The sequence below is a fragment of the Rattus norvegicus genome, chromosome 8 (genome assembly GCF_036323735.1).
Source record: "Rattus norvegicus strain BN/NHsdMcwi chromosome 8, GRCr8, whole genome shotgun sequence".
Lineage (NCBI taxonomy): Eukaryota > Metazoa > Chordata > Mammalia > Rodentia > Muridae > Rattus > Rattus norvegicus.
Window position 1 is genome coordinate 91,686,411 of NC_086026.1, and position 18,266 is coordinate 91,704,676.

General features: G+C 39.6%; 1 protein-coding gene across 1 annotated transcript in view; it reads left to right on the forward strand.

Annotated features, from left to right (window-relative positions):
* The window catches only part of Mei4 (meiotic double-stranded break formation protein 4), a 173,986-nt gene that overhangs the window by 40,620 nt on the left and 115,100 nt on the right, over nucleotides 1–18,266 (forward strand). Inside the window, exon 3 of the mRNA NM_001109378.1 lies at nucleotides 17,537–18,075. Coding sequence (NP_001102848.1) covers nucleotides 17,537–18,075 — 539 coding nt within the window. The remainder of the gene's footprint in view (nucleotides 1–17,536; nucleotides 18,076–18,266) is intronic.

An 18,266-nucleotide genomic window follows, 5' to 3' on the forward strand; every position in this document is an offset into this window, starting at 1 on the left:
TGATTTTTGCAGCATTCACTTTTCCTACTCTGGTTTGTATGCAATCTCAAGTTTTCTAATTGATTTGGGAAGAAGTCTCAAATCCTTGAGCTGGACTGTACGTCTTCAGGGGTTGGGCTTCCTTGCTTCTCATCCCAGCCTCATCTCTTTGGGTTCCATCACTTCCTGTACTATGGATGTGGAATTTTTTCACTTGTGTTACTGTCTTCCCTGAGCTTTGCTCTAAACTTGCACATGCACTCTATTTCTGATGGCATAGTCTCCCTCTCCTTTTTGTCTGCTAAATACAGTTCAGTTTTCCTGACAGAGTTTTAATATTCTACTGCCTCTGACTACCTCTCGAGACTGGATTAGGTTTTCATGTTGTGCGTCTCAGAATCTGCATATTCACGGCACATGTAGGGTAAATTATACCTGAGGAAGCGGTCTGTGCACTCCGCGGTACCTGAAGCATGCGTTCAGGAATCGTGTTGGTAAACATCAGTAGTGTGATCAGATGCTTAGCACAGTGCCTGTCCTATCAAGGGTGATTGGTGACTGTTTGCAGAAGAAATACATGTAGATATGCTAATATTTACAAAAGTCTGTGTGGGTTGTTGTATGTTTCTGGAGATCTTCCAAGCCCTTGTAGCAATAAAGGTAGTGCACGGAGAGTAAGTCTAACATCTGCCTGAGGATCTTGTTAGGTAGGGTGTATCTCTGGAGTCCTCCCTCTCAGGTGAGTCAGCAGAATAAATCTACAGCAGCAGTGGCAGCTTTCCTTCCTTGAAACAGAAGCTAAAATGGTTTAGAATACATTCAGAGTCTTAGATGCTTCCCGTTTTTTATCATTTCAACTCATTATTTTATTTTATTACATTTTGGTATTTTATTATATTCAATATTTATTATAGTATATTATTATGTTCAGTTCAATTCATTATTGTTGTTGTTGTTGTTGTTGCTATTAATTTGGTTCTAGAAAGTGACCTCATGTATGTCAATTATAGGCACTTATTTTTTTTTCTTTTTTTCGGAGCTGGGGACCGAACCCAGGGCCTTGTGCTTGCTAGGCAAGCGCTCTACCACTGAGCTAAATCACCAATCCTAGGCACTTATTTTTTAACTACATCCCTAAACCTACAACAAATTTCAGTATTCTTCTCAGACTTACGGCTATGTTTACCTTCGGGTATATTGTGTAAGTGATTTTTTAAAGGTCCCAATGTTAGTATGTTAGAAATTTAAAAGTATGATGATTCTTAGTTTAAATTGGACTCTAGATTCTGAAATTTATATTTTTAAAAAGTGGATATCCAATGAACAGAATTCATGGAGATATCTTTGGAAAATGTACAGTATAGTTAGTGTCATTTTCATTATCAAAGCGAAAATAAAATTAAATAATTGAGCCAAATGGGGTGGGCCTATGAGTGTATGTCTGGCTGTCTTCAGGCAGTGTGGGTGCTGCTGTCAAGACTTTACCAGAAAGGCCAAGACTTTTAATACACTGAGCTTGACTGAAAAGAACGGGGAGTAAAAAAGGTAGTTGGGAAGTGTGTAGAAGTGACACACAGTGACACCATTCAGGGACTTCAGGTGTAAGGAATTAGAAGACAGGGAAATGGAAGATCGTGAAGGAAAAAGGACGGAAGGAGAATCCTAGGTAGCCTACTACCAGGATTTAGAACACAAATAAGCAGGAGAGGGTGACCTGAGGAAGGGCCCGCCTCTCACAGAGGAAGGGCCCGCCTCTCACAGGAAGGGCCCACATCTCAGAGGTCCTCATGGATGCCCTGGCTGGTTATTGGTTTGGCATTCACCTTTAAGGTTAACAGCCTTTTTCTGTCCTCCAAGTAGTCTTCATTTACACATCTCCTGCTTTGTTCTAGTGTTTAACTGTTTTCAACTGGCCCGAATTTATATGTTTTTTTTTCTTTTCTTTTCTTTTCCGGAGCTGGGGACCGAACCCAGGGCCTTGCACTTGCTAGGCAAGCGCTCTACCACTGTGCTAAATCCCCATCTCTAACTTATATGTTTTGTATGTATTTTTCTGCTACTTTTTGGAAATCATCCATAATTTCTTGTTTCATCCATAACTGTCTCTTTATTTCTTCATTGTTAAATGAAGAACTCAGGGTAAGGAACTTATCTAGAATTAAATAAACAATACCAAATGCTGTGGGCTCCTCTGGAATGCTCAAAATTTTATTTTAAAGAACACATTAAAGTATCTCCTTAAATCAGCATCAGTTGGAAACTTGTTAGAAACGTACAAGTTCTCAGATCCTACCTAAAAGCTGAATAAAAAACTCAGGACGCCCAGCAATTGTAACTTAACACTCTTTTAGGTGGTCATAATGAATACTGAAGTTTCAGTGCTACTGGTTTAAAGAAATGAAACTGAAATATATGTTCATGAGACATAATAGAAAATTTACCAGAAATGAACCAATAGAAACCTAATTATTGCCTTGCAAGAGCCCTGCTTGCAATGAATGAGGAGGGAAACAAGCCTTTAGAGCGTGTTTAATACCAAGTGAGAAGACAGAGCCCGCAGTTCTGTATTCGTGCAGAGTTAGATTAGAGCAGCAGAGCTAAGAGGAAGACCTGTGAATACCGTCTGAGGTCTACTAAGACACACCATCATTTATGGTCTCTGTGTACACTTGTCTACGGCAGCCTTTCTTTTCCCCTCAACAGAGTATCTTTTTTTAAATCAAGTGTAAGTAATTCACAAAACATTTTGTACTGAAAAAGTAATCAGGAAGAAATTCTGTATATTGCATACTGCAAATCTCTATGAACTTTAAATTGGATGGAACTATAATAATCATTTTAAAAGTCTACAAGTTAATCGAGATAAAAATAACTACACAGCTGTGGATGAATGTCAGGCAAATTCTAAGCAATGAGACAAAACAATTTCACCATGTAAATAAAGTTTCACATCACAAATGCAAAGCTGTTGAGTGTGTATTTCCACTATGTTCCAGGTCATATGTAAACCTAAAGGAGTCGACCCAAAAATAAAATATTTTGTGTGAATTTGAGACAAATTCATGCTATGGCACATTTCAGTGTAAGCGGCACACAGCAGAGAACGCTGCAGAGGGATGCCTTAGGATAGTGGTAAAGGAGACATGAATGTGGTGTGAGCTGTCTTAGCCAGTGAACAGACCCATTGTTGCAAATTGTCAATTGTTTTTCGGGAAGTATATATCGTTTTGCTGTACTCCAGATCCGGTTTTTCTCAGAGATAAAAGAACTACTGCTTACATGTGTCCGTAATACATTCAGAGTATTTCTGTCAGGGTTTGGGCTTTAAAGTACATGGGTAGACTTTGCAGTGAAATCCTCATTTTATTTTTTTGAAGTTCTATTGCTAAAAATACCTCTATTTTTCTAAGTTAAATTTATATGAACAACGGAATTGCTTTTGTGCTTTCACATGATTTCAAATGCAGAGAAATCTTAAACATAGGTTTACTCTCAAAAGATATTTCAGGATCTAGTTAAAATATGATCTCCAATTAAGCCAAGAAATATCAAATAACAGAAATTACTTTCATGAAGCTTTGGTGAAGTTTTCAATATAAATTAAATCACAATACATAGGAGTTTGCGTTTTATGTTAACAGATGAACTTTGGTGAAAGGTGCCTGATGAAAATTTAAATACTTCTGCTCCTTCTACATATTTTATAATATTTAAAATTTTTAAATTTGTAATTAAAACTGAATACACAGACTTTAGGCATCTTGCTTCTCTGCCAATTGTTATTTTAATAACAAATGCCCTGGAATTTAGTCTAAGTTCCCATTTCTTTCCATAAAGTAGTATTTTTAACAGAATGCCCCCGTTCTTTGACCTACTTCATACAAATTAGATTGCAGTTTGCATATTTGAATACACAATTTCGTTAATAATTTACTGTGCTTTCAGCGACTCTGTAGCTATTTCTATCTCTGTGTTGTATGAATTGTTTAACCTTATCTCATTAGTTCTTAACCAGTGAACCGTGACACATCCTATCATATCTGTAATTTCTGGGAAGTTGTCTGTCCATGATGGTGGTCAGCTTTGTGTCTCTGTGTGGATCCTTGAAAGAACTAGAGAGGCAGAGGCAGCTAGAGCCAGAGAAGTGTGTTGCGGTAAATATTATTTGGAGGTTTCTACCCCACATTAGATCATTTAGTTCCCAAATAAAGAACAAAAATCCCTCTATATTTACAACAAGCCGTAAAGCACCAGAGCTGGGCTGATATCAATCCTTTATGGTATTTTGTCATCTTTCCTTTCACTAACCCCAAGATATCACTTGCGGTGTTCTGCCTGGGACACTCCTACTCCAACTAGCTGGCCGTTATCCACCTACCCCATGGCATCTTCTTCCTTCCTCTTCTCCCTCTCTAGTGTTCTCTGAGTCAGACCTTAAATCCAGGTCCTGAAGCCCTGCCTACCTCCTACCTACCTCTCTTCTGCCAGCTACAAGCTGTAGACATCTTTAGTCACCAACAGTTTTAAATTAAGGAGCAAGGTTTACACAACAAAAGCTGGCACATGGGAGAATTCACTTGTCTTGAGGCAACTCGTCCTTGTAATACAGAATTTAACATTTCTTTTTTGGTTGTTTAATCTTATTTAACCTTTTTTTTTTTTACAATCCAGATTTTTATCCCCCTCCCAGTCCACCCTTTGTTCCACATCCCATATCTCCTCCCTGAAACCCCTGTCTCCACTAAAATGTCTCCACCCCAACTACCTCCCAATCTTCAGACTCCCACTCCCTGGAGCCACCAGTCTCTTGAGGGTTAGGTGCATCTTCTCTGACTGAACCCAGACAAGGAAGTCCTCTGCTATATATGTGTTGGGGGCCTCATATGTGTACACTGCCTGTTGGCTCATTCTCAGGGGTCCAGGTTAATTGAGACTGCTGGTCCTCCTGCAGGGTCACCCTATTACTCAGCTTCTTCCAGTTCTTTCCTAATTCAATCACAGGGGTCAGCAGAGTCTGTCCACTGGCTGGGTGTAAATATCTGCATCTGACTCTTTCAGCTGCTTGTTGAGTTGTTTGGAGGGCAGTCATGGTAGGTTCCTTTTTGTGCACACTCCATAGCCTCTGTAATGGTATCAGGCCTTGGGGCCTCCCCTTAAACTGGATCCCACTTTGGGCCTGTCACTGGGTCTCCTTTTCCTCAAGCTCTTCTCCATTTTTTGTCCCTGCAGTTCTTTCAGACAGGAACAATTAGGGGTTGGAGTTTTTGATGGGCAACCCCTCACTTGATATCCTGTCTTTCTGTTTGATGTGGACTCTTTCTATCAACAGACTAAATCTCAAAAGAGGTGCCTGGATGATCTGAGGGGTAGAGAGAGGCGGAGGGAGGAGGAGAGGGGGAAGCCGGAGAGAGGGAGAGGGGGAGGGAGGTAGAGGAGATAGAGGAGAGAAAAAGAAAGACAGAGATGAGAGAGACAGGAGAGGGAGACAGAGGGTAACTGAAAGAAGGGATCCCCGACTGCCTTCCTTCAGCTGGGATTGTGAATAATACAACAATGGCTATCTGAGGTGTGCTTTTATATTTAGTGGCAAATGCCAAATAAGACCAGACCGTCTGCACCTGCCAGTCTATGTTGGTAATCAGAGGCTCTCAAAGTTATCTCCCCACACTCCGAAAATGAATTACCACAGAGAGTCGGTATTTAACTCTTCAGAGTGTTGATTTCGATTTTGATATGTAACTGTGCTTTATTGTTCCTCCCTCTTACTATAAGAAAGAATGCGACTTGTTTTGGAATTTACAAGTTGACTTTGGATTTTTAAGGAGACCTTGTACTACTAATATGTTGAACTTTTTAAGTATTGGCGTACTTATAATGTTTTACTCTATTTTACATTGTGATATAACATGAGATCTTGGAAACAAAGAGAAAAATTTATACTTCAAGGTGTTGTTATATGTCAAATTCGACAAGAAGTGGATTGTGCAGGTTAGTTTTTTGTCAACTTGATACAATTCTAGGCATAACTAAGAAGAAGGAATCAGAATCAAACTGACTTGTGGCCAGATTTGTGTCTTTTTGTCATGATTAAGAATTTATGTATGTATCTTACTTAGGGTTTTACTGCTGTGAACAGACACCATGACCAAGGCAATTCTTATAAGGACAATATTTAATTGGGGCTGGCTTACAGGTTCAGAAGTTCAGTCAGTTATCATTAAGGCTGGAGCATGGCAGCATCCAGGCAAGCATAGGGCAGGAAAAGCTGAAAGTTCTACATCTTTACCTGTAGACTGCTAGCGGAATACTGACTTCCAGGCAGCTAGGGTGAGAGTCTTAAGCCACGCCCACAGTGACACACCTACTCCAACAAGGCCACACCTCTTAATAGTCCTACTCTCTAGGCCAAGCATCCCTCATAGACTTTTTTGTACACACAAGTCTATGGGGGCCATATCTAGCCATAGCATAATAAAAAAATACATTTAGTCCAACTTATAAAATCCTGATAGTTTATAGTAGTTTCAACAATGTTAAAAGTTCAAAGTTCAAAGTCTCTTTTGAGATCCATCCAATCACTTAACTGTAATCCCCAAAGCAAGACAGAAAGCATCTGGGCAAACTCCAAACCCTGCATCTCCATTGGCTGATATCAAAGCAGTCTTTAGTCCAACTTCTTTTTTATCTTTGTTGATTACAACAAACTTCTTTCTCCTGGGCTGGTTCTACTCCCTTTTAGCAGCTTTCCTCAGCAGATATCCTATGGCTCTGGCATCTCAAGAATCTTGGAGTCTCCAAGGCAGCTTCAATGTTACAATGTCTGGAATCCACACATGATCTTCTGGGCTCCTCCAAAGGACTGGCATCACTTCTACAGCTTTGCCCTCTATAGCACTCTAAGCTCAGGTTGATCCATTCCAATGCTGCTGTTGTTCCTGGTATCATCCAATGGTACTGGCATGAGGTTAAGTTTCTGCAGCTAAGTTTCACCAGGAGCCTCTCATAGCCTCTCTTCATGGTGCCAATCCTCAACTCCTTTGCATGACCCCTCCAGGCCTGGGCAGTCAACTGCAACTGAGGGTGCATCTTCACCAATGGCCTTCCATAGCCTCTTATAGTGCCAAGCCTCAGCTGTTCTTCATGATCCCTCATGCCTTCAAAACCTATCACCTGGGTGCTCTTACCAAGTTCATCTGCAACATGAATTACAACGTTGGCTATCTCTGGAACATAGCTTCTTTGTGTTCCCAGAAAATACTTCCCAGATGATTTCACCTCAGTGATGATGGTCTCTTCTTAGTCACAGCAAATTTCTTAGCCCCAACTAACCACCATCAATTGTCCCAGTAGTCCCTTCTGTTCTTGACTCTAAACCCAGGGCCACATGGCCAAAGCTGCTGAGCTCTGCTGCTTGCTGGGGCTGGAACATGGGCCCCTTGTTCTATTACTTTATCACTAGCTTTCTGTTTTCCAACTCCTTCATTGCCTAAGGTTGGCTGTCCTGGACCTGTAGATTGACCTTGAATTTAGAGAACTGTATGTCTGTCTTTTGGGATTAAAAGTGTATACCGCCATGCCTGGATTTAAGCTTTTATTCACCTAGAACCTGCCTTGTCCCAGGCTTGCCTTGAGCTCAGAGATCTGCTTGGATTTACCTCCTGGGATTAAAGGTGTGTACCATCATGCCTGGATCTTATTTTAGCTTCACAGGCTCTCGCCTCAAAGTCCCACTCCATTAATCTGCTATCTCCTAGAACACAGGATTGTGCTCCATTTCACTTCCTGGTACCTCTTTAATACTCAAACTATATTTTTATATTTTTTTTCTCTCTAAGCAAGCTATGCTTGTTCAGAATGCTCTTCAGGAAACTTAACCAAAGAACAAAGTCTCTACTGGGCTTTTTTGAGACTTCCCTTTTCAATGCAATTAATATAAATCTCTACCTTAGCCTCAGGTAGACTCTTCAGACAAGGGAAAAAAGAAGCCACATTCTTCACCAAAATACCACAAAAACAGCCTCTAGGATATGTAGTGCAATTCTTCATTGAAACCTCTAGGGCCAGGTTTGCACATTTCAAATCACTCACAGCGACAAAGTCTTCCATATTCCTACTAGGATGGCTCATTAAGCCCCACATTCCATGGCTTTCCAAATCCAAATTCTCAAAATCCACATTCAACCAAACAAAAGCATGGTCAGGCCTATCACAGCAATATCCCAGTCCCTGGTACCAACTTCTGTCTTAGGGTTTTACTGCTGTGAGCAGACAATATGACCAAGGGAACTCTTGTGAGGACAGCATTTATTGGGATTGGCTTACAGTTCAGTCAGTTATTATCAAGGCTGGAGCATGGCAGCTTTCCATCAACCATGGTGCAGGAGGAGCTGAGAGTTCTACTTTTTTATCTAGCAGATGAAGGCTGCTAGCAGAATACTGGCTTCTAGGCAGCTAGGGGGAGAGTCTTAAGACCAGGCCCACAGTGACACACCTACTCCAACAAGGCCACACCTCCTAATAGTACCAGTCCCTGTGCCAGGCATCACAAACCATCACAGTAGGAGATCCAAGGCTGCTTGGGATAGGTACATGCCTGAACAAGTGGACTTCCGCTGCACAAGGAAAGGTAGCTAAGCATGGCAGAGGAAGTGAGCTAATAAGGAACATCACTCCTTGGTCTTCTCTTCTTCACTTGTTCCTACCTTCAGGTTCCTGCCTAGAGTTTTCTCAGCAATGGACTGTTTGTGACCTGTAAGCCAAACAAACCCTTTTCTCCTGCAAGTTGCTTTTGCTCTTGGTATTTACTACAGCCACAGAAAACAAACTAGAAAAAGTATTTAGGCCAAGTCAAGGAAAATATTCCATATTAGTACACTTTGAAACAAAACTAATATAGTTTATTGAATAGCCTACTGGTCATATGAAGAGAAGGACAAGGCTCCTTAAAGGGGCATTAGAACAGAAATATGTTATTTTGTTCCAACATGGGGATTCTGCGTCACCAGGCTAGCCTAGAATACTCTGTGTACACACAGGTCACCCTTGAACTCAAAACCATCCTGGCCCACCTTTCCAGTGCTGGGATTGCAAGTACATCAGGCTCAACTTGAAATGGAGTTAGTTTTCATTCAATGGTGATGACTGTATATGTGATTTAACTATTATTACTGAAATTATTTCTCACTCTCAAAGAGAAAGGGAGGCAATTTAATGAGCTATTTTTCTTTCATTTCTTTTTGGTATCTGGAAAATACCAAATTGTCAGATTTCTCTTGCACGGAATGATGTATTACACAAAAGAGGGAATGATACTAGATGAACATGGCAATTCTAACTTCTCAGGGTATAGTAGAGGTTCAAGGTAGATTCCTCTCATCTGACTTAAGAGCATTCACAGGGACTTCCAGTACTTTGGGCTTCAGACCGATGCAGATAAACACACCTAGATTCTTAAAGACACTTAGAGGTCTATATTATGGATTTTGTCATGATTGTCAACATTTAGAAGAAACACAATCAATAGTGAAGATTACACCCCAAAAGCGAAGATTAAAGAGTATTTTATCATTATTATCCATTTCTTGGGACTACCAGACTATGTTATTGGAAATGTTAAGTGTTTGTAAGATGTATGCATGCCTAGCAGTTACCTGGAGGTAACTGAATTATCATTACCTCTGATTATCATTACCTCTGAATAGGAGCTAGTAGGTCCTTCGAAGTAGGTGCATAGGAAGGTAGAATTGCCCACTATAATCTTAGTAAAAGCAGTGATGTCAGAATACCGTGTTAGCCAAAGGGACTGAATTTTGTGGGATTTCCTCTTTCTTTAGAAAATACTTACCTTAGTACCTGTGACTGTCAGCAATGTTTTAGGAAAAGCGTATTATTCTAGTATGGTACGCTGAAAATTTTGATGGTATTTTAACAAGGCCTACATTTCTCAAACTGCTTTCAATGTATGTAATGTAAAAAAAATCATGAAACTAGACCAAGTTCCAGAGCCACTGTCTATACACAATAGATAGTAAAAATGCTCTAGTCAGAATAGGTTTATATCCAGGCCCGCAGTTCAGACTTGGGCTATTTTCTGATTAGGATTCCCATCTGTTTCATCTAAGCAAATACACATTAATTAAATGTGTGGCTTACAGGCAGCAACACGGATCTACAGAGTCAAAGCCTACAACTGTGGATCAACCTTTCCATATTGTCTTTCTATAATATGGATATGATCTGGAGAGTGAAGGATAAAGGAGTTAGGCTTTGAATTAACATTGCAAATGTCTTGTGGGATCTTAATTATGATAGTAAGTTGACAATTTATTCTGGGTGTTTATGGATTGAAAGTTTATGGGAAAAACTCAGTTATAATATTGCTCAGTAGAGTTAAATTCTGAAATGAATGCCGAGAATCTACCGAAATAGAGGAAATAAGCAACAGATACTTGAATATGTGATGTTCTCTTAGTATGGTGCTTGATTTTGAAGACTAGAAAAGGAGAAAAAAAACCTGTTTACTCATCAGTTGCCTATGTCTGGTTAGAGAGACAAGATATCTTGAAATGGTTACATTAATTGATTAGTTCATTTCTCATTCTGTATCTAACTTACTTCTGCAGGTCCTGTAGTGACAGTACAGAAATTATAGAATCTCTATTCACATTACAGACAATAACTTATTGAAACAATAAGCAAGGGAGATGAGTCGATTTAAAAAAATGTAGAAAACAATAAAGCAGGCTGTGGTGGTGAATTTCCTAGAATGGAAAAGAACAGAAAAGTTAGACTGGACGGGCAATGAGCCATTGTATAGAAGGAGGTTGTTGAGCCAAGTCCTTCAAGAGCAGTGCAATCCGTGACCTTGAAACAGGAATGCTGAGCAATTAGACACAGGCCAGACTGATTGTGAAGGGTAAGAGGAAGGCTATTTGGGGCTATGTTGAAAGCCAGGGAAGAGGCAGATGGACAACATATGTTGTGCTTTCTCAGTGCATAAAATTTTGTGACAATGGAGAGATGCTTTGGTTAAATTAACTAGGAGTTTTAAACTTATGTGTGATTCTGTGTGCATTGAATAGTTGGTGGGGTAGGAATCCACCAGGCAGGAAGGAGTCTGGGATATCACCAAGCGAGCAATAATAACTTGGGCTAAAGTGGAGTGGAATAGAGTAGTAAAAGTAGTAGTAAAGTTACTACCTGGGTAATCCATGGGAAGAGACTGGAGCTGCTGTTGAGCTTAGAAATATTCAACAACATGATAAACACAATGAGAGAAAGGAGGAAGCCATTCTTGACATTATGCAGATGTTAATTGGGATGACACAGAAAGGGTCAAGCTACTGTTCTCTCAAAAATTGCATAATAAACATAAATTAATATACACCAAGTATTTTCCCATTAGAGTCATCTGAGAGCTTTAAAACAATTGACTTGGAATGTAAATAAGAAATACTCAAGTTAATAAAGATAAAAAAACCAATTGACTTTGGGCTCTGTGCTTGGAGAGCCTAGTTATTTAGCATGGAATATGAGCCGAGTGCATAGGGTTCTAAATGAGCTAAAAGAACTCTCATGTGCAGATAAGACTGACCTCTAGAGAAATAAGGTGTTTCAGAATAAATTCTTGTGTCATAGAGATTGAGTCTAGTAAAGAACAGGTAAACATACTAAATGAATGAATTTTGGAGGAGAGAACAGTAGTGCATTTTGAGACATATATTCCCTTTAATTCTGTGTCTGAGAAGTAAAAAAAAGTATATATGATATAAATAAGAGAAACTTCTGAAAGGTTTATTTGAAATACAAGTTTAATATCTTCCACATGGACTCACTGAGGGCCTGTCTCAAGGTTGCTCAATTGAAATATATCCTCTTTAAGGTGTAAGTTAGGGAAGTATTGCAATGGCCAAAAGATTTCACTCTGCTAGGTTTTTCTTTTCTTTTAATAAAGAGTTTGAAGTAGTTAATTCTAAACAGCTCCAAGGAAGCATTTTAAGCAGGAGAGAATAATGTAAAGATGATCCAGCCCATACACATACAGCCACCAAACCCAGACAATATTGCTGATGTCAAGAAGTGCATGCTGACAGGAGCCTGATATAGCTGTCTCCTGAGAGGCTCCGCCAGAGCATGACAAATACCCAGGTGAATGCTTGGAGCCAACCATTGAACTGAGAATAGGGTCCTACATTGGAGGAGTTAGGGAAAGGATTGAAGGAGCTGAAGGGGTTTGCAACCCCATAAGAACAACAATACTAAGCAACCAGAGCTCCCAGGGACTAATCCACCATCCACAGAGTACATATGGACAGACTCATGACTCCAGAAACATATGTAGCAGAGGATGGCCTTGTTGGGCACCAATGGCAGGAGAAGCTCTTGGTTCTTCCAAGACAGGACTCCCCAGTGTAGGGGAATGTTAGGGCAGGGAGTCAGGAAAGAGTGGGTGGTTGGGTGCGGGAAAGGGGATAACATTTGAAATGTAAATAAAAAATATCCAATTAAAAAAAAAAGAGTCTACTGGAAAACAGTTTAAGTTGACTTTGGCCAGTAGAGTAGAAAGAGTGTTGTAAAAAATGATGAAAAACTAAGGTCTGACCTCTCAAGAAAAGTCACCACACCAGAACAAAATGTGCTTTTCCAGTTTGTAGGCAAGAGCCTTGGGAGGGTTTTCTAGAATGAAAACAGAAGATTAACATAAAATTTATTTGACATATACATGTTGCAAGCATTGTGCATTTATGTTATCTGGCTGACAAGTTAATCAGACAGAGCAATTGGACAGGAGGCTAAAACTTTCCTGTGTATCTCTGCTCTTTACAAATAATCACAAAACATGGAAGTAAATGGGGTGATGGTGTAAAAAGGGTTTTATTTGTTTAATATTACTTAGCTCCTACTCAGAATTACATACTCAGAGATACAGCAATAGGCTAGGACGTCTAGGTCTTTTATGCAACACATATTCATAATGCCGAAGACAAAAAATATCACTGGGGAATAGTCATGAAATGATAGTGACAGGCTAGGGAACTGAAAATGGGAAGATGGAGGACAGATTGATCTAGAAGCTCCCTTAGCTTGGAGTAGTTAGAGCAGAAGTTCTGAAGAGATGACATCTAAAGAGGTTTTGAATGACAGGAAAATGGCCTTGAGAAACTTGTGACTGAGGCTTTAAAGAAAGTCACATAGAATACCTAAGTGGGTGTAGACTGAACAGACTTAGGTAGGCAGGATCAGTATGTGTTAGTGTCTGAATTTCACAAACTAGATTCTCAAGTTTCACACACGGGCACCTGAAGGATAGCATGGATGTCAGGACATTGGAATTAAGGATAAGGGAAATAAATGCTGGTTTCTATTGGGCTTGGGATGTTTTAGGTGCAGAGGTCAAGTCTTCTTGAGATAATAGCCAGAATGTGACTTGGATAAAAAGTTATCCCGGTTCATGTGGTTAAAGTCCTGAAACTTAGTGGATGACACGGTTGTGAGAGGCTGTAGATCCTTTAATGGCTGTCCCCCGTGGGAGTAAGGGAATCACTACAGGGCCAGCCTTGAGAGTTATACTTCTGCCTTTTGTATACTTAGATATGAGTGGTTTTATGTTTCTTCTACCCAGGACAAGGTAGTTCTTCCACAGTGCCTTCTATTCTGTGAAGGGTTTAAGTCATTTGAAACTGAGTCAAAGCAAGTTGACTTATAAATGAGTTGACTTATAAAGTCTGATTATTTATTTGTTTCCATATGGATATTTTCAAACCCTCAGTTGGCAGCATGCCAGGCAGTTGTGAAAATTTGTTCACTGTACTGTCTTTGAATATTTTTCCAATCAATCCTTCATTTTACACAGTATATCCTAAGTCTAAATATCATAAGTTCAAACCAGAAATAGTTATTTTTAATTAAATGTTTGATAAAATGCTAATGATTATTTTGTAAGAAATATTGTATTATCGTGCTGCCAGCACTTAAAAACAGACAACCGCCAGCAAGGAAGACTAGTGAGTTGAGAACAATTGTAATTAGATATATATAGATTCGAGAGTCTGTTGCTAAAATAATCCATTGAGACTGTGTGATGGAGATATTCAGGAAAGTGAAATAGACTGGGAAAGCCACAGGTACAACAGGTGCATCACTGAAGAAACCTACTATTGGGGAGCTGGAAGATGTTTTAGGAAAGAGACAGTAAGAAAATCCCAGAGCATGGACACTTGAAATCATAAGGAATTGTGGTGTTACATTCTCTAGGATAAACTTGGCTCACAGATACACACTGTTTTGTTTACATTCAGAAAAGACACTTTAGTCAAGAGAAACCATTCCATTTGGTATTAGTTCTGTGCATATGATATTTCATTCTCTCCTGTATGATCAGAGTTTGGATGGTGATGTATGTTGCTATTCTTGAGTAAAGTACGCTGAAATCTGTTCTTTGTCAGCATATCTTGCATGTGCTTTTTCATATGCTAAAATATATCTTCTTCCTAGAGGAAGTTTACACTTGCCTTTAAGTGAAATACTGCTGTTAGGAGTCCCCAAACTGTTGACTATCCTATATCAAGTACTTAGCCTTGAGATCATATTAATATACATAACATTGACCGAGCAGCTTGTGTTTAGGAATATATGTACATATGTGTGTGTGTGTGTGTGCGCGCACGTATGTATAGACATATATATTAGAGTATATATTATATATACAGTACACAAGTAAATAGATTATATATAAATAAATAATTCCAAATATATTATATAAATAAATAAATTATATACACATATTTTTTAAAGAGAACATACATTTGAGAAGGGGAATCATGGTAAAGGTTACAGGGAGGAAGGGGAAATGTATGCAATTCTCTTATAAATACAAAATGTTATTAAAATGGAATTATGAGATGGCTTTAAAAACATTTTTATTTGACCACCAGATGGCATAAACATTTCTTTTACAGTAGTCAATGCATGAGTATATGCTGGATAATGATTATTAATGCTTGGAAGAATTAATTAGAAGTGGTAAATTATACATTATGCTTATGCTGACTATATTTGGATGTTACTTGATTCAATCATAATATGTGTGTGTGTGTGTGTGTGTGTGTGTGTGTGTGTGTGTGTGTGTGATTCTTTTGACAAGTATTCAAGTTACCAACCACATAGGAGGCAGGCATCAAACAGCAGAAATACATAAATAAACTCTTGCCTCGGAATCTTCTCCTTTCAGTATGAAGTAGCTAGTGTATTCAGAACAGGTTAAGGTGGGTAATAATGAAGTGTATATAAGGCTTTTCTGAGCCTGGAGAGAAGTTGGAAAGTTTTACTGAATATATGAAGCTGGACTTGAAGAAAAATCAGTACGATCTAGGGAACTGTATAGGAAAACCATTCCATAGTTTGTGGAAACGTATCACATGTTTTCATGAACTACATGGCTTGTTATTACAAGCACAAGGGTGAAGATGAACACAAGTAAATGAAGAGGTTGGGGTGTGCCAATGATGGTAGACTATGTGTACTGAGGTCCTTGGAGGTGTGTGTTCTATGGCAGAGAAAAGAGAATGAGAGAAGTATCTGGAACGTTTCTTCAAAACAGATGGCTTCAAAAGTGCTGCTTTAGTGAAGGGAGCTAGAGGTGGGCAGAACCGGAAGCTGATTGGTGAAGATGTTGGATTAAATTGTGCAAAAGATGACGGTGGTGTGAATCAACTTGAGGGAGTCATTTGAGGGCAACCTAGACAGATGCCTTGGTTATTCATTTTAAGTTTCAGTTCGGCTATCTCAGCACTCTTCACTTCCTGGTGAGATTATTTGTCAGTTGACAGATTGGGTTGGCCTCATCCAGTGAGATGAAGGCATCACCAGAAGGGAGAGCTGATTCTATTCTAGCCAGGAGCATTTCCTCCGTTCCTCCTGACATTTGGGAAAACTTGGGTCTTTTCTTTCCAGTAGTTAAATCTGAGCCCGCAGTTCTTCAGTCTACAGCCCCCACAGCCACCCATGTTTGGACTAGAACTTACATTGTTGGCTTTTCCGGGTCTCCATCTTGCCTAGTAAATGTCTTGGGATGTCTTACTTTCCTAATTATTTCTGCTCTGCTCCTCTTTATATCACACACACACACACACACACACACACCCCAAATTATGTGTGTTGTTTCTTTGGAGAAACATGACTAATCCATGTTTAGAATGTACAATCAGTGTAATCCAGCATTTTACTCTTTGTGTAGGGCAGAGGGAAGAAAGGAAGCTGGGTTTATTTATGATCTCATACCTAGTGACAGAAGGATTAGTTATATCATCTGTTCCAGACATAAATTATGTCTATGTCTGTGGATAGAGACTGCTTCAGTTTGGTAATCATGAACTTCATGGGGCTTACAGAGAATACAGAACATGTTCCATTTAAATAGTGAGATCTCGATATAGTTTTAGGGATGCTGTAAGGACTGTAGAAATGAATGAGATAAGGCATCAAAATTAATTTGACTATGAATGTGCTTGATGGAAATAAAATGTACGCATCTTTTAAACCAGCAATGGACATTTCTAGGGCAGGCTATGTTACTGGGAGGTACCTCTCTTTCGTCAAATATACTTGAGATCTAGTTTTTACATGGGAAATAGAATTAAGTTAGAATGTTTTATTAGTCATTTTATCATTACACATCAAATGCTTTCTTTTTTCCATTGTATATTTTTGGCTTCTTTGTCCAACATCAAGTGTGTATAAGTGTATGATTTTATTTCTGGGTCTTCAATTCTATTCCATTGATCAACCTGTCTGTCTCTGTACCAATACTATGCAGATTTTATCACTATTGCTCTGTAGTAGTTTGAGGTCAGGGATAATATGGCTTTAATACTGTAATATGTACCAAGTAAAACTTTACCATGGTCCTCGTGCAACTCACTGCACGAGGTCTGTGTCTAATTTTTGATGTTGTCATCTCCAACATGTGCTCCCTTGACACTTGGCTAGGGGTTTTAAAATGAAGCAGCCAGAATAATTCATGGCCAGTATGAGTACTGTTCTCTTCTAGCACACACATGGATGGAGTTGACTCCTTTCAAAACTGTGCTGGCTGGGGATGAGGAGATGTCCAGCGGTTAGGAGCACTTGTTACTCTTGCAGAGTGTCTGGAATCCACATTCTGTGACCCACAACCACCTGTAACTTCAGCTAGAGGGGCCTCTTGTTCATTTGTGTCCTCTGAACACTGCACTGAGTTCTATAGACACATCTACCTACAGATAATTAAAAATAAAACAAATCTTTAAAAAAAAGACTGGAGAAGAGAGCCTGGAGTGCCTGTGACTTTCTAGAAGCATCCTTGTAGACGAACGAGAGCTGCCATCTGGAAATATAAAACTGTTTCTTTAGCCAAACTAAGCAATTTCTGTTTCTGCCCCTATGCAGTTCTTACAGTTTGCTAACTGTCTATACAGATTTGGATGTTTCATGGAGTATCTTCATTTGGAACACAGTCATTGTCTAGTTCCTAAGACCGTTAGCTGCGGAGAGATAATGCTTCTGTCGCTCTCTGTTTCAGGACACGATGTGCTCCCCACGTTGTCAGATCAGGACCCTACAAGTTCTGAAAACACATTGACGTTGATGGATGACTCCGGATGTGTCTTATCTAATGAGCAGAGAAGCGAACCTGCGGAATTATCCCAGCATTTTGTGGAGAGCAGCAATCCCCCACCCCTTCTCCTGCTGCCTCTTGAGAAAAAGCCATGCGCTACCCTGGAAAACTCTCTGTCTTCTCACATGCAGTTCTTCCAACATCTGCTGGCGCTGAAGAGATGGACAGAGCCCGGCCGTCTGACAGTGTACCTAACCCACTTTGAAAGAGACTCCTGCACAGTTTCGGAGTCGGCTTCACAGTTGCTAGATGGTCTGATCATGTTTTACCGGAACCCCAAACTGCCCTTCTCAAGCTTTTGGACAGAGGCTGTTGGTACATTAGCCCGACTGGCGAGTGACTTTCGTCTATCAAATCATATTTTTAAAAGATGTTCTAAGAAGTTGGAAGAATTTGAGAAAACTCTACTCCAGGCTATTTTAGGGAACAACAGTATAAACAGGGTAAGTAGGATATTCTACCTACTTGTGACCTAATGTTTGATTCATTCCTGGGAACATTCCTGTTGGGGGCAATACTAGTGCTTCATTCACACTTGTGACTGAGAGTTTATCACGGGGCCTGACGCATTGGTGGAATTCTCTTCCTAGTTGCATGTTTATAGCTTTCCCCTGCTACAGTGTCATTTAATCTT